General features: G+C 55.7%; 3 protein-coding genes across 8 annotated transcripts; all 3 read right to left on the bottom strand.

The window, feature by feature from the left end:
* Positions 1-416: 416 nt before the first annotated feature.
* grnb (granulin b) lies at positions 417-5,503 on the bottom strand. Of its 3 annotated transcripts, none has more exons than XM_088285288.1 (13): positions 5,335-5,503; positions 5,075-5,152; positions 4,350-4,505; positions 3,983-4,093; positions 3,755-3,905; positions 3,350-3,462; positions 3,164-3,284; positions 2,506-2,597; positions 1,977-2,174; positions 1,676-1,909; positions 1,238-1,471; positions 947-1,165; positions 417-718 (listed from the first exon to the last, which is right to left on the bottom strand). In XM_088285288.1, exons 2-13 carry the CDS (start codon positions 5,075-5,077, stop codon positions 608-610), a joined length of 1,743 nt encoding a protein of 580 aa, XP_088141414.1. In that variant the 5' UTR covers positions 5,078-5,152; positions 5,335-5,503; the 3' UTR covers positions 417-607. The 3 variants fall into 3 exon arrangements, with proteins under 3 accessions (XP_088141414.1, XP_088141415.1, XP_088141416.1); XM_088285289.1 differs by having other exon boundaries at positions 5,350-5,500; XM_088285290.1 differs by having other exon boundaries at positions 5,075-5,148; positions 5,350-5,474.
* Positions 5,504-5,877: 374 nt separating this feature from the next.
* Positions 5,878-11,629, bottom strand: fam171a2b (family with sequence similarity 171 member A2b). Of its 2 annotated transcripts, XM_088285287.1 has the most exons (8): positions 11,338-11,626; positions 10,004-10,231; positions 9,834-9,926; positions 9,448-9,606; positions 9,118-9,291; positions 8,834-8,947; positions 8,628-8,754; positions 5,878-8,556 (listed from the first exon to the last, which is right to left on the bottom strand). In XM_088285287.1, the coding sequence occupies exons 1-8, from the start codon at positions 11,420-11,422 to the stop codon at positions 7,152-7,154; spliced, it is 2,385 nt and encodes a 794-aa protein (XP_088141413.1). In that variant the 5' UTR covers positions 11,423-11,626; the 3' UTR covers positions 5,878-7,151. The 2 variants fall into 2 exon arrangements, with proteins under 2 accessions (XP_088141413.1, XP_088141412.1); XM_088285286.1 differs by having other exon boundaries at positions 9,118-9,606; positions 11,338-11,629.
* Positions 11,630-12,014: 385 nt separating this feature from the next.
* On the bottom strand, positions 12,015-23,352 carry lmtkb (lemur tail kinase 1 b). 3 transcript variants are annotated; one of them, XM_088285285.1, is made up of 14 exons: positions 23,013-23,352; positions 21,647-21,774; positions 19,942-20,056; positions 19,077-19,156; positions 18,377-18,495; positions 18,218-18,305; positions 18,016-18,134; positions 17,710-17,794; positions 17,529-17,650; positions 17,258-17,407; positions 14,221-17,194; positions 13,596-13,707; positions 13,338-13,529; positions 12,015-13,167 (listed from the first exon to the last, which is right to left on the bottom strand). In XM_088285285.1, exons 1-14 carry the CDS (start codon positions 23,089-23,091, stop codon positions 13,139-13,141), a joined length of 4,392 nt encoding a protein of 1,463 aa, XP_088141411.1. In that variant the 5' UTR covers positions 23,092-23,352; the 3' UTR covers positions 12,015-13,138. The 3 variants fall into 3 exon arrangements, 2 of the variants coding, with proteins under 2 accessions (XP_088141411.1, XP_088141410.1); XM_088285284.1 differs by lacking the exons at positions 21,647-21,774; positions 23,013-23,352 and adding an exon at positions 21,082-21,405; XR_015840087.1 differs by lacking the exons at positions 12,015-13,167; positions 21,647-21,774; positions 23,013-23,352 and adding an exon at positions 21,082-21,474 and having other exon boundaries at positions 13,484-13,529; positions 13,596-17,194.
* Positions 23,353-23,775: the final 423 nt, after the last annotated feature.

Here is a 23,775-nt window from a genome sequence, read left to right as displayed (position 1 = left end):
AACGCACCAAAGAAGACGTTCAACTTCTCTCGGCTTCTTCTTGGCACACTGCTCAAGCTGAGCTAAAATCAAGTCCGCCTGCTTTGTGTCTTTTTTTTTTGGGGGGTGTCTTTTTTACATTTGCTGCACTTCATGCGAGTCTCACCTTTGTGAAAAATTGACAGATAAGGGAATCTAACTAACGTTTGATTTCTTTATTTACATCCACGATTTACAAAAAGCTCAAGATTTGGGGCCTGCGGAAATGGACTCTAACCATTTTTTTTTTACATTTTTAGTTTTCTAATTTAGTCAAGATGAGTGGTGCGACAATTACTTGAATACTGTTGAGAGGATACAATTCCAAGGACTTGAAGAATTTTAACAGACTACCACAGACACCTCAAAACTCTCCGGAGGGAAAAATGCCGAATGTGTTGAGGCAGACCGTCCGAGACGCGTTTGATTTTATTGAAATTGAACTCTTTAAAACACTTCCAGTTGTTTGTTGCGGTGACAAGCGGAAGCTGATTGGCCAGCAGTCACCATGTGATCAAATCAGAATGTGAAAGGAGTCAAACTTGAGCGGACTTCCTTTTGCTCAGCCCAGACACTTGCGGCGCACGCGTCAGACGTCCGCGTCGGCGGCCCACGTTGGCGACGTCCGGACGCAGCCGCCACTTGGGTGGCACGAGTAGTGGGCGGGACAACAGTGCTTCATGTCGGCACAGCAAACCGCCTGCGGACACAAAAGCGGCGTTAGGACACGCCCACAACACACCTCTGCCATATTGGATGTGGCAGATCTGTGACGTCACAGCACCGCTCGATGCCCGCTCACGACTTCACGGACGGGTATTTAAATTTGCCTTTGTTTTTGTTGACTACTGAAGACGTTTGTCTTTCAGAACGAGACGAATGTCGAAGAAACGTGGCAAGCGTGCGTCAGTGACGAAGCGCGACGTACCCGAGGGGAGGGGCAGCATGCCCACTGGGAGGCGGCACTCCGACAGCACGTCTCTCGCTCGGCGCAAGCGAACGCCGCCTCCGCGTCGCACGGAACCATCGTCTCCACCCGGACGGCGGCGGCCTGTGGCGCCACCGACGGCTTCTCGCACGTTCCCGTCTCCATGTTGCACGAGTAGCCCTGCGGGCAGCAGTGCTCGCGGTCTGCGCAGCACACGGCCTGCGGGCGCAAAAGGCCGCCACACGTCGGACTTGCGCTCTTGGCACATCTTAATGTGAGGAGAAAACGCACCTTGACAAGCGGGCAGCAGCCCCACTCCCCGGTGGGCAACTTGCAGCAGGTGGTGCCCGCCGCGCAGCTGCTCTTGTTGTCGCACTTGACGTCGGCGATGGGCAGCGGGCGCCCAACGGCCGGCGTTTTGGCAAGCCAGGGGACCACGTGGCGTCCTCGGGAGCAGGACGAGCGGCGCGGCTGGCACGTGTGCCCGGCAGGGCAGCAGTGGGACCCGTCCTGGCAACACACCGCCTGAGGGCACACATCCCGTTACGTCCCCACACGGAGGTGGCATGCTGGCCAACGTGAGGCTTTTTAGGCAGTATGTTGAGAGCGTGGCATGTCAAGCGCTAAGTTTGGCGACAGAGTACGTCGGCCAGCGCATTTGGTGGCATTTCGGGTGAGGCGGTATAGAAGGCCGTGCGTTTGGCGGCATGTTGGGCAGCGCGAGGTCACCTGCGGTAGCGGGCAGCAGCCCCACTTGCCGGCGCTCTTCATGAAGCAGCAGCTGGCGCCTTTGGGGCAGCCGGTGTGCTCGTCGCACGCGGTCCCGTCTGTCGCCGCGGCGGCCACCTTGGCGAACCAGGGGAGGGGCGGCGCCGCGTCTGAGGGGTCGTCGCAAGTCTCCGCCTCCAGGTTGCAGCGTTTCCCGTGAGGGCAGCAGTGCGCGCCGTCGTCGCAGCACACGGCCTGGCGGGCACAAGAACATTTGCAACCCGTGTCAGGGGAAGCACGTCAACCGGGGCGGCATCGTCACCTGCTTGAGGGGGCAGCACGCCCAGTCGCCGGCCACGTTCCGGCAACACGTGGACGTTCCGGGACACGTCGTGGACTCGTCGCACTTTGTATTCGGCGGCGAGATGGCGCCATCCACGGGGTCGTCACACGTCTCGGCGGCCAAGTTGCACACGGTGCCGTGAGGACAACAGTGAAGGCCGTCCAAGCAGCATTTGGCCTGCCAACGCCCACATTACAAAAGAGGGCCGAGCAAAGTTTAAGGCCACTTCAGAGTTGGAAAACGGGACGAGCACAAGAAATAAATGTTGAGCTAAGAAATTGAATGAAGTGAAATAAAAAATTTTGGAGAACGGCGCGAGCGCGGCGCTGTCACTTGTTCAGTCAAAGTTTCTTGAAGCTAATTGGAGTTTGCTTTTTGAAAATGTATCTTTGGCTCTTGGTCTTGGCAAGGAACACCAATCATGTCTTTGAAGAAAAGCGCGCGCGTGTGCGTGCAAGCAGGCGACCGTATGTTTGAAAGGCAACTAAGGTGCCAGCGTGTTACTTACGTCAGGCATGGGGCAGCACCCGAACGCGCCCGACCTCATTCGGCAGCACGTGGTCTCGTCTGAACACACCGTCGCCTTGTCGGGACACTCCACTGACACATGCACGCGCACGCACATGACAAATGACGCATTATTCAGGAAGCAAAAGGCAGCAAAAAAAGCTAATCCACTAAACCCTCGTGCATGTTGTCTTCGCAACCTTCTGGGAAAAAATGCTCTCCTTTGGGAGCTTTTTAAGATTTCACTGCCGTAGACGACTGGAATTCAACTGTTGACTGCCGTCCGCAATTTTTTCCCCGTCGAGGTAGGCGCCGAAGACGTTTCTCGTCCGGCTCGTCTATAAAATGCAGTTTTGGAAACCACGGTCATGGCAAACACGCCAGCAGATGGTTGGAGAGCAGCACAGCTTTTGAATAAAAGACAAAGATTCCGATTCGCTGACTCGTCCGTAAAACATAATAAGTGTTCATTATTGTATAAAATAAATAAATCAACTCAGAGGACCGCGGCAATCGGAGAAGATTTGAAATTCAGAGGAATTAAGTTCAACTCAGGTCGTGAGCGATTAAGGGTTTATGGAAATAGTCGTGAAAGTGATCATCGTTAAGTTGCCGACGACGGTGGCCGCCATTACCGCCGCCATCGGTTGCGAGCTTACCGTCCGCAGGCAGCGTCAGCGAAAAGCGGCCGCTCCGGTTTCCAGGCTTGCAGATGCCATGCTGCAGGTCGCAGAAGGTGCGGCCGGGGCAGCAGCGGGCGCCGTCGTCGCAGCACACGGCCTGCAAGAGCAGCACTCGTTTCATTGGCTCCCTTTCGGAAACGCGGCACCGGCGAGGGCGCGTACGTCCTGGTAGGGACAGCAGCCGTAGTCGCCGCCGGCCTGCGGGCAGCAGGCCAAGGTGTCGGGGCAGCTCCTCGCCCCGCCGGGACACGTCGACGACGACAACTTGGCGCCGGCTGCACGGGGCAAACGGGATTGGTCAGTGTGAGCAGGAGAGGTCGCCAAGGTTTTCATTCCTCACTTCCAACCTCGAAAAAAAAGCCCAATTTTCCTTACTTGACTTTTGGAAAACATCACTCAAGACAACGTAAACGGCAAAACACATTTTGCTTGAGTTGTTCAGCCCCCTTCAGGTGTTGCCATCTATACAAGGAGCCACTCGCAACTCTTCAAGACTGTAACATGGTCTGGCAACAAGGGCCCGGTCCAAATGTCCTCAAGGCTCCAACCTTTTAGGGCCCGCCCTACCTGGAGCACGGATACGAGGCCTGGCAGGAAGTTTGTCCATCAAGGGCTGCCAAGCTCGCCAGTCTCTGCCGGCCGACACGCATCTGGAGCGGGAGAGATCGCAGGTGGTTCCCTTAGGACAACAGTGACGCTTGTCGTCACAGCAGACCGCCTGTGGGAGGAGCCCAAAGGTCACCCGCATGCTAAGCTTACGCCGCTAGTGACTGTCCGCAAAGGCAGGTGCGTCACCTTAGCCAGCGGGCAGCATCCCCACGAGCCGTCGGGAAGCTGGCAGCACGTGGTGCCGTCCGGACACTCCGAGTGCTGGTCCGGGCATAACACGGCCGACGCTCGCACATTCTGCTCAAAACGTGCAAAATCGTATTTTCTCCATTTTTAACAATAGAGTGTAGTGCCACAACACGCCAGGGCAGCGCCGAGCTCGACTGCAAGACACGCAACATCATGACCGACGGTCGGGTTGCCGTTGACCCAGAACTTATTTGAAGGCTTACGATTGCCCCAAAACCGGTTCCCATTTCGCGAGCCAGTGCATAGCGTTTCCCTCATTAATGTTAGCATTGACTTGAGGGCGTGCGGGCATGTGAGGACTCACGCGAGGCACGGGGCAGCAGCCGTCACGTCCTGTCACGTCCTTGCAGCACGTGCTTCCATCCTGGCAGGCAAAGCCGTCGGGACACATCAGCGACACGCCGGTGCCGAACAGACTGGACGCCAACACGCACCACCACACCAACGCCTGCGCCTGCGCCTAGAAAAATTGTTGTTGACTCCTTATTTTCCATTGCACTAACTATTCTCTTATTTATCCAATTTATAGATTTAACTGAATTCTTGTCGTATTGCACTGGAGAGGGGAGCTCTCTAATCTCGTTGCACACTTGAGTACAATGACAATAAAGGGATTTCTGATTCCGATTCTGGTCGGACTTCACACGGTGACCAGTGAAGGCCGTAAGCCACCTCAGTGCCAAAGTCAGCATTATTGAACGTTATCATCGATTCATCCATTAGCTGAGCCGGCCGGTTCTCCTCACGAGAGTCGTGAGCGTGCTCGGCACACATTGACAAACTACCTTTCACACTCCCAATCACACCCAGGGACAATTTAGAGCGTTTAATTAACCTGCCAAGCATGATTTTATAATGTGGGAGGAAACCAGAGGAGCGAACATGCAAACTCTACACAGGAAGGCCAGAATCGAACCCCGAACCTTTGCACAGCCACCTGTCATGCTTTCATGATTACTTTAATATTACAATGTAGTCACATGCTCCACAGCATTTCCTCATTGATGACATCACAGGCCGTCAACTCACCATCTTGTGACGGAGGTGCCAGCTGATGACGTCAGTGATGCTAAAAGTCCGTCAGGCTCATGTGTCCTCGTCGACTAGCTTGATGAGAAAACAAATCAAGCATGACGATGTTATCTCAGAGGAAACTGCGCTTCCGTTTATCTTCGCCGTCACTCGACAAAGTGAAAAGTTAACGTCGCAAGTTAGCCGAGCATGCTACGTGGCTAACGGCCGAGCTAGCAAACAAAGGAAGCGTTTGGATGAATTAATTCCTTACGAACCGGCGCGTTGCTCACATCGAAGTCAAAGCAGGACGCGACGATGCGGGCAGAAAAAGCAGAAGGGCGAAAGATGAACTTTGATGCGGCGAAGTGATATTTGTAACGGTGTGAACTCAACCAGGATCACGTGACTTAGGGGCACGTGACCGAGCCTCTTTTCGCTTGAAACCAAAAACAGAAAAAAAGATAATTGGAAAGAATAACATAAAAATTGACTTGTCTAAATCGTAGCATGTAAAAAAAATAATGCAATCATTTTATTAAATTGTGTGATTCATTATGAAAAATATAACTCAAATGATTTTTTTTATTATTAAAACCTGTTGTTTTTTTAGAATGTTCATCTACTGGTGAACTGCGATCCCTCTGGTTTAAAGATGAAACGTTTTCCTCACCCAAAGCTAACTGCAAAATAATATTCCCCCCCCCAAAAAAAAAAATTACATCAATATTTCTCTGACGGAGATTTTAAAAGCGTGTGCACACCACGCATGTGCTTGTTTGTTTTATGTCCCTTTTCCATTAAAAGTGTCCACCAGCAAGTGAGTGAGGAAACACATTTATTTCTTTGTACATCGTACATAAAGGTTACACAAGTCACGCAATGAAGACCCGGGTGTGCCTCCTCATCTTCACAACCAGAAGAAGTAAAAGTAAACAAGTGGTCATTAATGTGATCAAAAAGTCACCAACACAAACACAAAACAGCACTTGGATGTCAGCAATACAAGTGAAAACTTTGGACTTTCAAGAAGAAAAAAAAGATGTTAGTGTAAACTTGACTTTTTTCATGAAAACATGCAATTCAAAAGCAAGATTGGCGGCGGGAAAATTGTCGGTGCGTGTGGCGCACGGCACCGACCGTCGGGTCGGCGGCGCTAGACGCTAGAAAAACCTCCACGCCAGAGAAGAAGGCACTTGGAGGAGACGGCTGATGCAGGGAAGGCGGGGCACGACCATTCAAATAAAGGCGTGTCTTGGCTGAGGGGGCGTGTCCAATACAAATAAGGTGGTGTGATGCTCTGGCATGCGGGCAAGGAGAGCCACCGCAGCCGACGCAAACTCCGCAACAGGACAGTCAACTAGACAAATACAAAATGACAACAAACCTCCTCGTAATAACTCAGGGGGGCGGGCGGTGAAGAGGATTTGGCTAAAACGGGCGAACGGGTGGAACACCACATAAAAAAAAAAAAATTTTGCTTGTGCTTTTCGGTTCAATCTTGGTCCAATTCCTTTTATTGAAGACGTTGTTTGCTCGGGCTGGTTGCTTTCGTTGACTTGATATGAGAACGCTTTGCACTTCCCGTACATTAGGTGGCGTCGCCCCAAAGCGCTGTGATTCGTCCATGAACAAAAAAAGAGCAGAAAAAGAAGCCGCAGCGCACTTTTAACAAACAGCAGTTGACGTGAAATGCAATTTTTTTAGACTTGGGGTGGGGGTGGGGGGGGGACGCGCGGCTGGATTCTGCTTCAGGTACCGGAAGCCATTTTGAACTTTCATTTCCATTTTACAAGTTAAAACAGCCGCAGCAAATAAGTGGACGTGAAATTTGACAGCCCAGCGGACTTCCAACTGACCGTCATGATCATGAAAATGATCATACCTGACAAAGTACCCGAGCGGCGGAATGATCAAAAATGAATTGAAAGAATGGCGGACTGACAAAATTGAGAAAAATGACCGCCTCTGTTCGAAGTTTGTGACACGAAGGAAGTGGTGGAAAAACTCGATCACTCGACAGAACGGTGACTCAAAATGAATGTCGAAAACGCCCAAATTGCGTTCCACGGCGAGCAAGATGGCCGCAGGTTTTTCACTTCCTGGGATGGAAGACCATGAGCGGCCTGTCCTCAATCTTCTGCCAGGGACTTTTGCGGTTCTCTTCTTTGTCGTCGGGGTCGTCGTCGGGACTGGTCATGGAGTGGCGGCGGTTCTCGCGGCCTTTGCGAGGGACGGCGGAGGCGCGAGCGGGCGGCCCCTGGTCCAGAAGCGGTGTCAGGGAGTTCTCCTCGGGGGACACGGGACGACCCTCGCCGCCGCCGCCGCCGCCGGGCTCACCGAGGTCGGCGAGGGCGGGGTAGGCCAGCTTGGAGTAGCTTTTGCCAGCCCCGCCGTGTGCCTTGCGGGCCGTCTCCCAGCGTTCATCTTTTGCCGCGCGCCCGCCGCAGCTCTTGCGCTCGTGAGCCTCCAAGGGCGGGACCAGGTTGGCGTCTCTGGGCGAGCTTCCGAGCCCGCAGCCCAACCCGCCGCCGCTCAGGTCGTTGCCGGCGTCGATGTAGGAGTGGCGCACGTGGGCGTTGGCGCGGCCGTCCAAGGAGATGAACCAGGCCCGCGGGTGCTGCTTGACGCCAAGTTCCAGAAGCTTCTTCTCGGTCAGGGCCTGCAGTTCGCCGTTCATCTGGGCCATGGTGGAGTCGTTGAAGAGCACCGGGATGGTGACAGCGCCGCCGGACGCGTCGGACGCCCAGCCGGGGTCCTCCGGCTCATCTCCGCGGGGGCCGCCCTGCTGCTGCTGCTGCTGCTGCTGCTTGGCTCCGCCCATCTGGACGTCGTCTTTGTCACCTTCCTTCATTTCTTTGCCGTCCTTGGCGGCGAACTCGGAGGGCAGGCGCATGTAGTGGGCCGGGATGACCAGGGTGGGCACCATGCTGCGGTACATGTTCTCCTTCATCTGGTCGATGGAGCTGCAGAAGATGATCTGGCCCGGTTGGGTGTTGAGCGAGGTGGGCCGGGCCAGGCTGTCGGCCGCCGCCGCCGAATATTCCGGAGGTTTGTCGGGCTGGCTCGGCACGTAGCCTTGGAAGCGCGGCGGCGACGGCGGGTCGGAGGCGTAGCCGCGATTGTCGTTGGCGCTGCGGTGCCGGTGAAAGTCGGCCTCGCCGCCTTCCGCGGGACCGTAGCCCCGCTCGTAGTCTTCGTGCAGCAGCGGGTTGTCCAGGTTGTTGGTGTCGGTGGCCCGGGTCGCCTTCATGGCGAAGCTTTCGCCGCGCTGGGAACCCGACGTGGCCATGGCGTGTCGCAGCTTGTAGGCGGCCACGTGCTTGGGCAAGTCCCGCGAGGGCGACGGGTCCAACTTGTCGTTGGACGGACCCATCTCGGCGTGGCCTCCGCATATCAGATTGAGGCGCGACGTGGACGTCCCTTGGTCCCGCTTGGCGCCGTTGCCGTTGCACGGAAGCGGCTTCCCCAGCTGCCGACGAGGTTTCAAACATCTGCGCCTGCGAGCGAGAGCGAGCACACGGCAACAACACGTTTGGATGGAAGTCAGCTCAAAAGTCCCGTTTGGCACCTGCAGTAGTAGAGCAGAACGCAGAGCAGGACGAGAACGAGCAGCGCCAGAGAGCCCAGGATGGCCAGCAGGAACAGGGTGTGGTAGGCGGTGATGTCGCTCAGGCCCGGGTGGCTCAAGCCCAGTCCTGCGACGGCGGACCGCAAAAGTTAACCGCAACAAGCAGGCACATTGATCCGCCGACGGCACGGCGGGCGACGACTTACCGGAGGAGGCGGGGAAGGCGGCCAGCCAGTAGCCCGTCTGAGGGAGGACGGCCTTCCACACAAAGTGCGAGCCTTCCTTCTGGATGTAGCCGGTGCCGTTGCGCAGCCACAGTCCTGTGCCGCACGCACCATCATCAGTGACGCCAATCATCATCGTCGCCGGAGGACGCAAAGCTCGTACGAGTGCAAACGCTCAACAGAGACTCGGAAAACGTCCAGAATTTTGCGCCGATTTGGATGTTGGAACACAAAGCGTCGACTTTCGCAAAGCAAACGTCGCTCACCCGCCTGCGGCTGATACGTCCACGTGGGCACGCTGGTGGCCATCCGGTTGCGCGTGTCGGACGGAAGCGGCACGGAAATGCGGATGGATTCCCAAACTGGGACGGGGCGGCCATCGTTGTCCGAGAGCTCCACGCCGACCAGCGCCAGCGGCGTCAAGTCGCTCCAACCCGAGTCTGCAAGACCACAAGGTAAAACCGACCGCCGCGGAAGAGGCTCTCGTGCGACATCGACGCCGGAAGGCCCGACGGACAGCGCTGGCCGGCGCCGTTTGAGATCAGCGCGGCTTTTCAATAGAAGACAAAGATGAGGGGCGAACGGCGTTCTCAGACCTGAGCCGTCGTTTTCGCGGCCCAGCAGGTAAGGGAAGCCGCCGATCTCGTCTCGTGTCCTGGCGGCAGTCAGCGAGGCCGTCAGCTCCGTCCCGTTGGAGTGGGCCGGCAGGCGCAGCGACTTCCGGGGAAATTGCACCACGGGACGCTCGCCGCCACCTGCCCCATCACAAAGTGCACTCGTCAACAAAGCGCCGCCAACGAGTGCTCACCGAGTTGCCAAACTCATAACTCGGTTTACTCGTCTAATCCAATCAACTTCATCGAGCAAAAAAAATGTTAAAAGCCATTCCAGTTGCAAAGGTGCAAAATTTTGCTGCGTTTCAATTATTTGCTGACATCTTCGACAACAAAGTTCACGTGTCAAAATTTTTTTTTCTTTTTACCTGGCGAGCCAGACAGAACCAGAAGTACGTCATCGTACAGAATCAGCGTGCCGGCTCGATGAACCAGAAGGTACAAACTGACCGAGGCGTACACTGACGAGAAGAAGAAGACGGCGAGCGTAAACGCGGGCCGGGCGTGACCGACGTGTGAGCGAGCGAGCTCGTCTTACATGGCGGGCGGCCCGAAAACCAGGGCACCGAGTTGGTGACGTAGTTGGCTTTGGTGGCGCTGATGATGACCCAGCTCGCGGCCCGGTAGTCAAAGTCCACTCTCACCGTGCCGTCTGTGCCGGCGCGAGCCGCTGCCAACACACTCTGGTTGCCGTGGACCTCCACCAGGGCGTCGGCCAGCGGAGACAGGTCGCTGTTGTCGAACACCTGGACTTTGATTTGGACCTCTGCGGCACAACACACGCACGCGCTTTCATCCATGAAACTCACGTGCACTGCTTGAAATTGTTCAAAAAAGAAAAAAATAATATTCCCTTTATTAGTCCCACAATGGGGAAATTCGAGATTCGAACCCAGGCCTCCTGGGGAGACTGGGACCTGAACTCTGCGCCTTAGACCACTCGGCCATCCTGGCTTTGCACATAGTTGGTCCTTCTTTAAAATGTCACTTTGGACACATTTGTGTTTGGAAAGTGTTGCACTCCGCCCGCCCGACCTTGACAACGCGCGGCGTTCGTTCACTTTGTTAGCTTCCAAACGTTTCGCTTTTTTGTTAGCTTCGCAGTCACTTGATTTTCGGCATGCTGCCGTTTCTATGAGCAGGGCTCGAAATGGCGTCACAGAAAACTGCTTGTGAGCTGTCCTGCTGTGGGTGTTGCCATGGTTACCAACAGCCTTTCTAATAAAGAATCCCCCCCCCCCCAAGTCCTGAGGGATGCGTACTAATGGGAACAACACACGTGATGTGTGTCATGTGAGTGCTTACGTGTGTTGCCTTTAGATGTCACGTGTTGACTTGGTGGGTGTGTGTGTTCAGCGTGCATGGAGTGTGTTCCAAGTGTTGCGTTTGTGTCGTCTGTGTGTGCATGCAGGTATCGTGTGTGCGTGCGTGTGTGTGTAAAAGTGCTGCATGAGTGTGTTCAGCGTGCATGTATATGTGCACGTGTTCGAGGCGTTGTGCGAGTCGTGTTGAGTGCGTTAAATCGTTCTGACGTCACGAAGCACATCAACCGCCATTTTAGCCTCGCTCCTATTTTGGTCTTTGTGCATCTGTGCGCGTGCACGTCAGAACAGAACGCAGCGACATGATTACGTCATGGCCTTCCAAGCACGCGCACATGACATTTTAAGACGATGAAAATGATGAAGATTACGTTTGCGTAAAAGTCCCCAAATATCACACGCGCGCGATGTCACTGCGCGTGCACGTGAAACTCCCTCACATGACGACGACGATGAAGTGAAGCTGAGAGTGACAAACAAAAGACAACCGAAGCGTCGCTGGTGCTCGCGACCACTCCCATGGCACGAAGCCCGCGAGGCGAAAGCTTACCAAAATGCTCGTGCACGGACTTGGCCTCCCACAGCGCGCACACGCACGCCAAGACGAGCACCCGAAACATGTGCACGGCCGCCATCGTCGTAGCTACATGTCATGACGGACTGACTGAGTGGTTGCCGCCTCGGTCCCAGCCGGTCCTGGTCTTGGTCCTGTCCCCGTCCCGGTCCCGGTGTGGGGAAGTGCTGGCTCACGTCTGGCCCGCGCCGTGATGCTGCACTGCGCGCGCGCACACACACGCGCGCAGACGCGCCTCTTGTTTGAGAATGGCAGCATGAGGTGAGGGCCGGCAACATGGTGCCCTCTGCTGGTTGCCACAGGAACTGCGGCTGGTGGACCGGACGCGCACGCGCACCCGCACACCCACAAAACACGAACAAACACAACAAAAGCATGACGATCTGACACGCTTAACAAAAATACACGCACGCACACACACGCACTCATTTTTCCCCACACAACTCCAAATGATGTTAATGTTTCTTTCCCACAAGTTAGCGAAATGAGAAACGAAAGCACGAGTTAACTGTGTCCGAACAAAGTTTGCTGGCTTGCTTGCAAGCCTTTATTTGGGTCATAAAATAATCTGTCGGCATTTTTTCTTCTGATAAATTTATTCAGCATAATTTAACCAATTATTGAATAAAATAGTATAAATCAAAATTCCTAAATGTGTTTGTGAATATATTTATTTGACAGTTGTTACAATGAATACATTAAGTGAAAAATAAATACATGTTGAATATGTAAAGGTTGATTTTAATGATCAAATAATTGATGTTGGCCCTGCGATTGTCAGGCAACCGGTCCGGGGTGTGACTTTGCCTACTGGCCCGATCACGCTCGGATTGGCTCCAGCGACCCTCGAGAGGAGAAGAGGAACACATAATGGATGGAAAATTCATGTTCACGTTTTGTTCTTATAAGGAATGAAATGAATTAGCTGCTTATTCCCTCAAATGAATTAAGAAATGCTCACATTTTTTGGGGGCACATCAAATCAATTCATCAACTCTGTAATCAGATGACTGAACTTGCGTTTAAAACAATCGTTGGCAAATTCAATTCAAGAAATAGGAACAAATCGTCGTGTTGCTATTGCTCAGTGTTGATATTTGCAAACGACAATCTGCTCTCAATTTCCTGAACGGCACAAACAAAACAAACGTGTGGAAACGCTCGGCGGGCCCGACAATAGAACGAAGGAGGAACCGCGGGCCATACTTTGCCCACCCCTGAATTGGACCACAGGAATCGTTTCGTCATCATGGTGGTCAGCTCGTTCAAGTTATTGTGCAGCGCACAATGACGAATTGCCAGCTTGGATGACGTCATCGCGGCGGCGGATTTTACAACTTTGTTCCTTCCAAAAATGTTCACGTTCATTCACAAGATTTCCATCATTCGGAAATCGCTCTCGCACGGTTCCTTTTACACTTTCAACACTTGGCGCAAAAACAGGAGAAGAATTGATCGTACAAATTGAAAATGTGAACGAGCAAGTCCCAAGTGTCGCTTTCACATCAATTTGAAGACTTTGGACGTGGGATTGACGCCAGACGCTCGGCGGGCAATTTGAAAGCGGCAAACCTGAAGCGGTTCTTCCACTTGAGCGTCTTTTGTGGCCGTTTTCAGGCGAGACATTTTTCTGCAAACGTCTGGTGCGAGTTTCTGAAAGCTCACGTTGCACTTTTCCCTTGAAAACCTCCACAAAGTCGCAAAGTTGTCTTCCGAAGACGACGTTTCCATGAAATGGCGATGAAATGATCCTCATTTGTTTCGTGGACGTTCGTCTTCACTCTTTGTCGCCGTCCTCGCCGCTTCCTGCCGAGCAAACACACACACACACACACACACGTTTGTTTCGTTCCACGTGTCCGCCGCTTAACATTCCCGATTCAAACGATGGCCGATAATGATCCCGATCGTTTGGAAGACGAAGACACGCCCACCATGCTCAAAAGCCGCTCGCATGGCCGCGTTCCCGTCCTCACCTCCCGCCGAGTCGGAGATGTGCGTGATGGAGAAGCGGGACACGCTGGAGGGCGACACGGTGAAGCGGGACAACCGGACGGGCGACTTGGTCTCCTGGGCGGCGGCGGCGGCGTGGGTCGGCGAGTCCGAGGCGGCCGAAGACGTCGGCAGCGGCAGCAGAGGGAAGTCGTCCTCCCACTCGAAGCCGGCGCCTGACGCAAGAAAGTTGGCTGACAACGTCTTCCTGCAAAGCTCCCGCCCGGGAAACGCGCACTCACTCTCTTCCCAGACGTTCCCGTCCGAGGAGTCGTCCGACGCTCCGACCCTCTCGGGAGATTTGCCGACCGCCAAAGGGAACTCGAGTGCCGTCAGCTCCTTGGTGGGACTCTCCTTCGACGACAAGTTTTCACGTTAGCAACCACGTTACAAACGAGTTTGAGGCGGAAGCTCCAAAGTCGTCGCGCGTGCGCCAGTCAGAATTAAACGAGCGCGGTCCGAGTTGCAAAAAAAAAAATCAGTCAAGCAAGTCTTGAGTTGCGCATTTACCGTCCGGTGCCGATCCGCATCCGAACTTCTTTTGGCTGATCTGGGCGAACGGCAGACAACGGAAGACGGGTCGCCAGCGAACAAAGCACCAATCGTTCCTCGCGCTCACGTCAACGTCACGAAGCTTTAAGCGCTTTCAAGAAGCGAATGGCGTTTTTGGAAATTTCCGGGGAAAAGTCACACGGGTCGCTCGGCGAGAAGCTTCCGAGCCAAAGCTCAAAACGTTTGCGACGTCAACACGGCAAATAAAATTGGTTCAAAAACCAACAAACGGACTTTTAGCCCAGCAAGTCCGAGCTCCCAAAAAGTCTGCCGGGGGTCGTTGGCTCGGGCTGCGAATGGCGGACGAGCGCTCACCTGATCGAAGAGATAAACGGTGACGTCATCGAAGAAGGACACGTTGCGCTTGTGGCGTCGCAGCGCCTCGTGCAGCTTGAGCATGGCGGGCGTCTTGAGGAGGCCTCGCAGCGCGTGGGCGTGGCTATCGTCGCTCACCACCATGGGCACCGGGTGGCGCTCCTCCTCGCTCTCCTCCTCCCGCGCGCCCGACGTCCGCGGCTCCTCCTCCGATTCGTCGCTGTCGTCCGAGTCGCCGTCCCGAGGACGACGGCGTTCTTCGGTCGGCGCCGGAGACGACGACGACGACGACGACCTTCTGGAATACGCCGCGTGCTGCAAGGCCACCTCATCTTTGGGCAAGTTGCGCAACACCTCCGCCCCGAAAGCTTTGTCTTTCACCGCCGCCGCCTTTCCGCGCTCCTCCTCCGGCACGCCGATGGGCGGATGCTCTCCGTTCAGCGCATCGAGCGCCTCCTCCATGGCCCCCACCACCTCCGCCGCCCAGTCTTCAAGAGACGAGCTCTCCTCCCGCGAGGGCCACTCATCCAGGCCGCCAAACGCTTCATGGCGAGGAGGACACGCGTCCGTTGGGAATGGTCCACTCGGTTGAGGCAAGCCATCGTCCTCTGGCGACGGTCCCGGCGCCATCGCTGCGGCGCTCAATGCGTCTTCTTTTTCACGCACTTCCTCGTGCTCGTTTCTCATCTGACGTTCGCCCTCGTAGTCGGAAAAGTAGGCCGAGTCGCGGTACGGCGTCGCCCGGCTCAGCGGCGAGAAGGCGTGTTCGGACCGCGTCGATGACACGTCGTCGCCGGCGCGGTCCTCATCCGGGCTGGCGTGGACCGCCGGCTGAGGCACATCTTGGTCTTTGGCTTCATGAGGTTCTTTTGGGACAAACTCGGGACTTTCGTAATTTTCCGTGTCATAGCCGCTGTCCATGGCTTTGGAGGAGCAGGACGGGCGGAAGGCGGCGCCGGAGCCCTCGCAAGGTGGCAGCTCCGTGGACTCGATGGAATCTGGCGTTCCGGCCTGCCTCTCAAGCGACTGGAAGGCGGGCGAAGCGCTCCGCTCGCCGGACTCGTCGGCAAACATCCCTGAAGCGATATCGGCGACGCTACCGGCGTCTTCGTTGTCGCTGCAGTCCGGGATGTCAGTGAGGCTGACGCTGGAACCGCCTCGGTCCAAACCGCCGTCTCCGGCTTGACTCGTCTCTGACGCCGCATCCGTCGGGATGGCCGTGGCGTGCTCGCGGTCGGCAAGCGGCGGAGGACTTGGGATCGTCTCTTGCGTGCGGGGCTCGCTCACGAGAGCTTGCAGATGTTCCGTGATGACGTCTCGCTTGACGGCTTCCTGCGCCGCAAGAGTCACGTAGGCGGCGGCGGCGGGTTTGGAAACGACCGGGCCGCCCGGCGCCGGCGAGAGGTTGATCATCTCGTCGCCGATCGGGACCTCCGTGACTTTGTTGCGGCCGGAGCTCAAGTCGCTCCTCACCAGCGAGCCCGTGAGCGGGTCGACAAAGTACGGGTGGCGGCACTCCCTCGGTGGCGCCATGTGGGCGTCGCCCCGGCGGCACAAGTACACCAAAGCGTCCGGCGACACCGCGGGGGCGTGTCGACTCAGACGGCGCGGTCGCGGACAGGTGCCCCCTTTCGGCAGGCCCAGCTCGTCCGGCCACGCGTCTTCGATGTCCGTGCTCGGCATGGTGTAGTGAAAGTCCACGTACGCATCCCGACCGCCGCTCGGACTCTGACTGGCCCGCGTTCGGTGGCGATGTTTGGACGGCCAAGTGTTGCACGTGTGCTTCTCGATGAACGTGTCCTCGTCTTCGTCGCCCCCGGAATCGCTCTCCCCGCGCCCCGCGACGAGCGCCCTCTCCGCGCTGCCGTGACTCGGCATGGTCTTCCTCAGCGAGCCCATCATGTCGTAGTAGCCGCCGGCGACGAGGGAGGCGTGACTGGAGTCCAGGTCCAGGTATGAGTGTCTGTAGACCGCTCGGGATGGACTGTTGAGGGAGGGGGGCATTCCCACCGGGTTCTCCAGCTCGCCCAAAGCCTGCCGAAGGCTCCTTGAGCCCCAACTTTCTTGAAGATGCTCAGCGGCCAGCTCCGCCCCCATCAGGTAGCGGTCCGAGCGCACGGGCGGGGAGTGCTCGTAATAGTAACCTCCATCTTGGTCTTTGTAGGACACGTAGTGACTGGTCTCCCACGGCGGCGGTGGGCTGTCGTCGCACACGTCTCCTAAGAGGGGCTCCATCGTGAGGGAGATGGCCGGACTGGAGTCGTTGGAGTCGTACGCGGCCACGTCGTGGATTTCTGCGGACCAGCACTCGTTGGCTTGCGACGGGCAGACCGAGCCGTCGCCCGAGTCGGCGCTGCCGGTAAGGAAGCTGCGGCTCCTTTGGTAGTCGGGGCTGAAGGAGCACACGGCGTACTCGGGCTCCAGCGCTTCTTCGATGCGGATGTAGAATTCGCTGTTGACTGACGGGCTGCGGGCACCGAAGACCGGAAGTACACCTGGCGCGTGCGGACCTTTTGGTCGGTAGTACGCCGCGCGGCACGGACTCTCCAAGGGGCAGCCTCCCACGATGCCCGCCGGGGGATGAAACGCCTCGGCGAGCTCGACTTGACTGAGAGCACGTGACGCGTCGGGACCTCGGTACGACTCTCCCGCCCGGGCCTGCTCCCACCTGTACTCAAAGTTCAGGCCGTGGCTGGTCTCGGTGATGGTCAGAACGTCGTCGCCGGACTCGGAGTGCGAGCCGTCAGCGGGCGACAAGTGCCGGAGGAGCGGGAACGACGACAAAGCGGACGAGGGCTGCTCGTGGCCGCGGATGTGGTGTCCGGCGCCGGGACGCATGGAGTTCCAGCGCCTCTCAAAGTCCTCCTCGGCCTCGCTGGCGCCCTTGGCGCACAGGTAGCTCAACAGCAAGTGAACTTCCTCAACATCGGGCCTCTGATCGGGCGGCAGCCAGCAGAACTGCATGACCTCGTACCTGAAAGTCGCCCAGCGACGGTGAGACGAGGGACGAGACATCGGCGGCGCGTTTGCGTCTTACCAGCGTTCGGCCAGAGGAACTTGGAGGGCGGGCTTGGCCAGTCGCAGCTGCTGTTCCATCACGGCGTAGGACAGAACTTGCCGGTCTGAGTAATGGCCGTAAGGTTGCTTTCCCAGCTCCAGCAACTCCCAGATGGTCACTCCCAGAGACCTGAGAGGCGAGAGGCGCAACTCAGCATTAAGTGGGAGGGGCTTGACTTTCACCTACCCACGACATTTTAAGCAAGTCGTGCCGTCGTCGCCACTCAACTTGCTTTTTTTTTTTTGCTTACCAGATGTTACTGGGTCGGGTCTGCTTGGCCACCAGCAGGTCTCCGTGCACGTCGTCCACCAGCTCGGGAGCGATCCAGCGAAGCGGCACGTACGTCTGCTCGGGCGTGACCAAGTAGTCGTCCTGGCGCCAAAGCGGAGTCAATTTCAAATTCAACTTGCGCCAATTGTGGCGCGTTCTACCTTGTACTTGGCGTGGGACAAGCCGTAGTCGCCGATCTTCACGCTGACGTCGGCCGTCAGCAGGCAGTTCCGCAAAGCCAAGTCGCTGTTGGTTCACACGTCACAGCTCACAAACGTTCCAAGCTCAAGCGGTCCATGTTAAGTCCAGAATCGCGGACCCGCAGAGGGCGCTGCTGTCCGCCGCCTGCAACAAAATCACTGATGCTGGAGTCTGTGAGCGATACTCGAGCAGCACCAGGATGTTGTTGCAGGAAGCGGCCTTGGGCCGGACCACGACAACGACAAGCCGCCGCGCGGCGGCGCTACCTGTGAGTGAAGTTGTGCGCGTGCAGGTGCTTGAGTCCCGAGGCGATGTCGCAGGCCATCCTCTGCAGGATGAGCGGCTCGGCGCACTTGCTGCTCCTCAGGTAAGCCTTCGCGTCGCCCTGGGAAGGCGACACACCACCACGTCTTACCAAATACGGCCACCGGGGGCAGCGAGCGACGCCGTCGCGCGGGCAACACCCACCAGCGGACAAAACTCCATGACCAGCAGGAACGGCGCCACGTCGGTGCACTGGGCCAGACACTGCAACAGCGCCGAATGCTGCAGCAGCCTGAGCGGCGGAAGCAACGCAAGCCACGTCATTCGGTGACAGCCGCCAACAAGCGAGGGGGCGGGGCATACCGGTAAGGCTGCACTTCCTCCAGGAAGTGCATCTGTTCCTTGATGCCGGCGCTGGTCTTCAGCTCCTTGACCACCACCGGAGTGCTCCTCAGGTTCTCATGGACCTCCCCCAGGAGAACCTGCCACATGGACACATGGACACCAATGCAGCAGGAGGACACACGGACGCAACGGTTGACACAAAGAAGTTGGAATGAGGGGGGGGGGGGGCACACAGTGATGGACATACCCAGTCATGAAGATTACGCAGATGTTGATGAGTGTGGAAAACGAGGATGGAGAGAAGAAAATGTTATCGGCTTGGAAACATTCAAGAAACGTCTCGACTAGGATTGCAAAGAGGCGAAACGCTTCCCATGAATTTTCGAGGGCGAGTTTGCAGCAGACGCTTCTTCGTGTGCCGGAGCCTTTGCCGGCTCGCTGAGCGCCGTGCACACGTGAATGTTGGCCGGACAATCGCAAGCGGGATTTGTTTTTAAAAAATCTTAAGACACTTCTCTCCCCATTTGTTGTGCACACTGAAGGAGCTTTGCTGAAACTATTTGGGAATATCCACATCTGCAAATTAGGGAGAAAAAAAAAAAGCCCATCCCGTGTTTGCGAACAGCTTGCTAGCAAACGTGCCCGTTCATTCCCACAGAAGGTTTTGCAATCGTAGTCCCGACGAAGCGGAACGTGAGCGCCGGGCGGGTGGGCCTACCTTCCCGAACCAGCCGTTCCCGATCTCCTTCAGGTAGAGCAGACTCTGGCGGCTCAGGTTGGACCACTTCAAGTGGTGCGCTGCGATGGGAGAGAGCGGTCCATCAAACGTCACGCGCCAGACATTGAACTGCTGCTCATTCCCGACAGCCGCCCGCGTCCGCTCTGGAATCGGCAACTTTTGGCCCCCACCGCCTGCTGCCAGTTGGCAGTGTGCCAAAGTGAAGATGGCGTGTGTGTGGTTGCTTACGTGGATACACGTGTGTGTTGTTGTGTGTACCGGCGTGTGCGCAAATGTTGGCGTGCGTGCGCTTTCTGAGCGTTGCCGTTCTGTTGGTTTTTTTTTTACGCACACTGCTCCTAATCGATAGCGATGTCGGAGCTCTAAGACGCCCGCCGTCTCCATCGCCCGCGAGCCAGGAAGTCGTTAACGCCAGCATTCAAATGTTGCTATTAGGACGGGTCGACTATTATCTCCGGTGAGTGTTTTTTTGTTTTTGGTTTGTTTTGTTCGCGCGTCTGTTTTCAGAAATCCAATTTGTGTTCTTAATTGCGCGTGCACTCGAACATGCAACAAAGTCCTACGCGAGCAACTGGACCGAAAGTCCCGAATGCCAGAGGTGGGACAAAACGGCTTCTCATGAAGCTGCAGCATGTGTGTCGGATTTGCAGCTGCATGAGGGCGCGACCGACAACATCGGAACGACTCTCACGCTTTGCGAGTCTCCTGAGGAGACGCGCCCACTCGCAACTGCAACCGGGAAGGAAACACGCTGCATCGCAAACACACTTGTGTGTGTGTGCGTGCGCAGGCGTGTGCACACCAGCGCGTGTTCGTGTCAGGTGTGACGTGCACTCCAGCTCACCAGGTGGCGCCAACCGCCCGGCGAGGGGCAGGACGTAAACATCCGGGCTGGCCTGCGAGGCCGGCGTGGACGCGTGGGCGTGAGACGTCTCGCCATCGGGAAGGTTACGCAACTCCTGAAACGACAACAACGCACACGTCGCGTCACGTCGAGTTCCGCTTGTCCTCGTCGCTCGATGGCAAGTCACTTGGCGTCTGCTCGCAAACCTTTCCTGACTTTGCTCCCCCCCCAAAGATTGTCCGTCAACGTGGACATGGATCAGCCATTTTGCCGAAGCCGCCAACACGGCCAGCGGACGGAATTGGCAAACGTTTATCAATCCATGAAGTGACCGACCAACCGGTCAGCGGATTGACCGATCCATCGACAACAAGCCCCCTCCCCCTGAAAAAAAAAAAAAGCCACCGAGCGACCCAACCAATTAACCAATCAAGTCAACTGCTGAACTAACAAGATCTGTGCCTGAAAGATCGTTTGAGTGCAGCGGCCAGGAGACGATTTGCCAGCCTGCAAAGTGCAAAAAGCGCCGACCGGCCAGCCAACGGATCGCCACCAGTGGACACGCCCACCTCACACGGAAACATTGCAAACAAGTCAACACGTTTCTGGTGTCAAATTGAAACATTTTCAACGCCCAAAAAGTCACCGTCGGCAAAATGCAAACAGATTTTGACAACTTGGCGCGCAACTTGTTGTGCGGCGGCGGCGAGCGTCGAATGCCGAAACCGAGGCGGGAGGCCGCAAAGGAAGTGGCGGGAAAAACTGGGCCAGGTCCCGCAAGACCTTAAGAATGTGACCTGACAACACTCCTAAAACAAGCACACACACACACACACACACTCGCTCCTTTTTTACTCCCACTCCTCTTCTTCATTTTCTCAGCCGTTTCTCCTCCTTCATCTCCTCCTCTTCTTTTGTGACCCTCGCACACACCCACACGCTCGCATGACCCGCTCGCCCTTCGCACATGTGCGCTCTCTCTCTGTCCCTCTCCACGTACACGTTTTACACAAACGAGGGCACGCATGGATTTGTATGAGAGGTGGCCACACGTCTGTGTGTGTGTGAGAGCAGGCACACACTTTTATTCCGCATCGAGGCCAACTGAGAGAGGTTCCAATAAGCGACCAGGTCACTTACCTTCTTCAGGTAATCGCGCACACGCACACACACGCACACACGCAGTCGTTGGAGTCCAGAGAAGACGAAGAGTGAGCTGAAGATGAAGAGGACAGCCGAGCGTCTGAAGCGAGCGGAGCAGGACGCGAGGGCGGAAGGGGGAGGAGCAAAGACGTCGGAGATAGGCTGCTCAAAAAACACCCCAGGGGAGAAGAAAAATGGGGGGGGCAAGGGGGGGATTTGGGACTGGTGGGGGTTCACATAGTCTACTGGTGACATCACCAGCACAAAACACCCGCCAACGCACATCTGCACGACACACACACACAGTAACATACACACTGCACACAAAACTAGCGACACACACAAACAGAAACTCACAACGCCAAACAAACCAAAAACGGACACAAGTAGACACAAACTGTCACAGGAAATCACAAGATGAAGCCGCGTGATCTGATTTGATTGACAGCTGTCGCACAAATGTGTGCGTGCAACGTCACCCTCGAGTGTGCTCCGCTAGTTAGGGCTGGACAGGAGGAACTGGTTAGTGCTGGTTGGCGGCGGCAGGCGCGTGTGCGCTTACTTTGAATCGCGCACTGCGGGTCTTCTTGCAGCACAGGCAGGCCAGCAGAACCAAGAGCAGGCTGAGCACGCCCGACGCCCACACCAACGCCGTCGACCCCCACGACGGTTCCGCCCACTCGCCGACACCTGCAGGACGACACGCCAATCAGGACGACGCGCGCACTCGACGTTCCTTATTCAACGAGGAGTAACGCCAAGCTGCACGTTTGTGTGCGTGTGTTACATAAGTGTTGTGCACGCGTGTGTGATGTCACACGTGAGCTTGAAGACTTTTTCCCGTGCTGACGCCACATGAGCGCGCGGTCCTCCTCATCCTCGTGAGCTTCGTTCACTTTGTCATCTTCCCGTCAAGGCGGAATGTTCGTGGATGCAGTTGCCATGGAAACCGGCTGCCCCTCCCTCCAGGCTTCTGCTCGTGGCGTTTACTCATCGAGCGTCACAACTTTGCTGTCTGCTATAAACTCTGCCTCACTCTTCATGGGGACGCGACCGCTAGGCTAGGCTAGGCTAGGCTAGGCTAGGCTAGGCTACGCTTCCGTTGCTCTTTTTAGCGGGACGCACATGTTTCTTGCTGAGTTCATTTTTAGCCCGCTAATTTGAATTTGTTCATAATAATAAACCATTTCAAATATGAATTATGCACGCAACAAAACAGACGCAAGTGACTTTTCTTAATTGCCATTTTGACACAGACGTCAAATTTTGAAGTTAATTTCAGTTTAACGCTAACATCAGATTTCTTCACTTTTAAAAACGCTCTTGTCACATTTGAAAGCATTTTGTTATCTTACAACGCTAGTTTAGCATTAAATGTGGCGTTAGCCTTGAAATGTGATGTGGCACTCCTAAACAAGCATCAAAACACAAAATGCGCCTTTGAAACGCGATCTTAGATTTCAAATGTGATCCATGTTAATATTTAAACGTGATCTTCACATTCCGATGCGACGTTAGCCTTAAAACACTCGCATCAACATTTTAAAGCTAAGCTAACCAATTTTGAATCACGTGACAGCATGACGACAACACATGATGATGTCAGCATCATGTGACCGTCAGGATGCAAAGATTAGAAATGTTATCTCGATGTTTTTTTCGGCTCGGTTTGCAAGAAGCTGGAACTGCGGTTGCCATGGAAACCGGTCGCAACACATAATTACGTAATACCGAGGCAGAAGATGAACGATCAGCTTATTTTTAGACATTAATTATTTATAAACCTAATGAATCTCCGCACGTGTGTGTGACAGCAAGGAGGCGCTCACGTGAACACACACACACACGCTCGCGCGCGCGCACACACTCACACACACACACACACACACACGCGCAAAACGGAACCGCAGTGCCGGAATGTTTCTCACCTGTGCCGATGGCGGCGGTGCGGGTCCAAAGCGCGGCGCACGTCAGCACCAACAGCATCTTCCTCATCGTCATCCTCATCTTCGTCGTTACACTTTCCTCGCCCTCATCCTCATCTTCATCCTTTCCGAACCGAGCCCGGCCAGCTGCGGATTGGCGCGTCCATCCCCAGGAAGGAAGAAAGCTTCAAAGGAGTCAGGAAGGTTCCGGGCAGCAGGACATTCCCCGCCGTGGGGATCAGACACGAGCTTCGGTGGTGTCGGTCCGTTGGGGAGGGGGCGAGCGAGTGGGAGGGGGGGGCGCTGCTAGTGCTGTCCGCGGTGCTGCTTGCGAGAGCGCCATCTTGCTCGCGAATGTAGAGGGTGAGGGGTGGGGGGTGCTGAGGGGTATCAACGCGCATGCGCCGACACACACACACACACGCATACGCACACGCACACGGTGTAGCCAGAAATATTTTAGTGGGGTGATGGCCAGGGTGACCCAACACCGAAGCAAAATTTTCCCGAGATGTGGAAACCCACCTGGCCACCACAAAGCTCCGCTCCTGCACGCACACACACAAATGGGTAACATGCATACAAACAGAAATACTTAGAGCCTCACACACAAACAGCTAGACACACAATACAATACTTGGACAGACACACACCAAACTATTATACAGAAACAATCGCAGACAAAAACACCTTGAGGAGCACACGAAGGTTTCTCCTTTGTTTTAAGTATTCAAGCACATTTATAATTAATAAAGATCAACATCAT

This window comes from Idiotropiscis lumnitzeri, chromosome 20 (genome assembly GCF_059441095.1).
Source record: "Idiotropiscis lumnitzeri isolate Australia: NSW breed Sydney's pygmy pipehorse chromosome 20, RoL_Ilum_1.0, whole genome shotgun sequence".
NCBI lineage: Eukaryota > Metazoa > Chordata > Actinopteri > Syngnathiformes > Syngnathidae > Idiotropiscis > Idiotropiscis lumnitzeri.
This window is presented reverse-complemented; position numbering and strand designations above follow the sequence as displayed.

Excerpts from the sequence above, each read along its gene's own strand:
- fam171a2b (XM_088285286.1), bottom strand. The coding sequence starts at position 11,422 with ATGGCGGCCGTGCACATGTTTCGGGTGCTCGTCTTGGCGTGCGTGTGC. Across the intron at positions 8,755-8,833 it reads CGCCTTCCCCGCCTCCTCCG|GACTGGGCTTGAGCCACCCG; the intron begins GTAAGTCGTCGC and ends CCGCCGTCGCAG. Across the intron at positions 8,557-8,627 it reads GTTCTGCTCTACTACTGCAG|GCGCAGATGTTTGAAACCTC; the intron begins GTGCCAAACGGG and ends TCTCGCTCGCAG.
- grnb (XM_088285288.1), bottom strand. Across the intron at positions 1,910-1,976 it reads CGTGCTGCCCCCTCAAGCAG|GCCGTGTGCTGCGACGACGG; the intron begins GTGACGATGCCG and ends TGTGCCCGCCAG. Across the intron at positions 1,166-1,237 it reads GCTGCTGCCCGCTTGTCAAG|GCCGTGTGCTGCGCAGACCG; the intron begins GTGCGTTTTCTC and ends TTGCGCCCGCAG.
- lmtkb (XM_088285284.1), bottom strand. The coding sequence starts at position 21,396 with ATGTTACTGTGTGTGTGTGTCGTGCAGATGTGCGTTGGCGGGTGTTTT. Across the intron at positions 18,306-18,376 it reads GAGGAAGTGCAGCCTTACCG|GCTGCTGCAGCATTCGGCGC; the intron begins GTATGCCCCGCC and ends TCCGCCGCTCAG. Across the intron at positions 17,651-17,709 it reads TGTCCCACGCCAAGTACAAG|GACGACTACTTGGTCACGCC; the intron begins GTAGAACGCGCC and ends CTTTGGCGCCAG.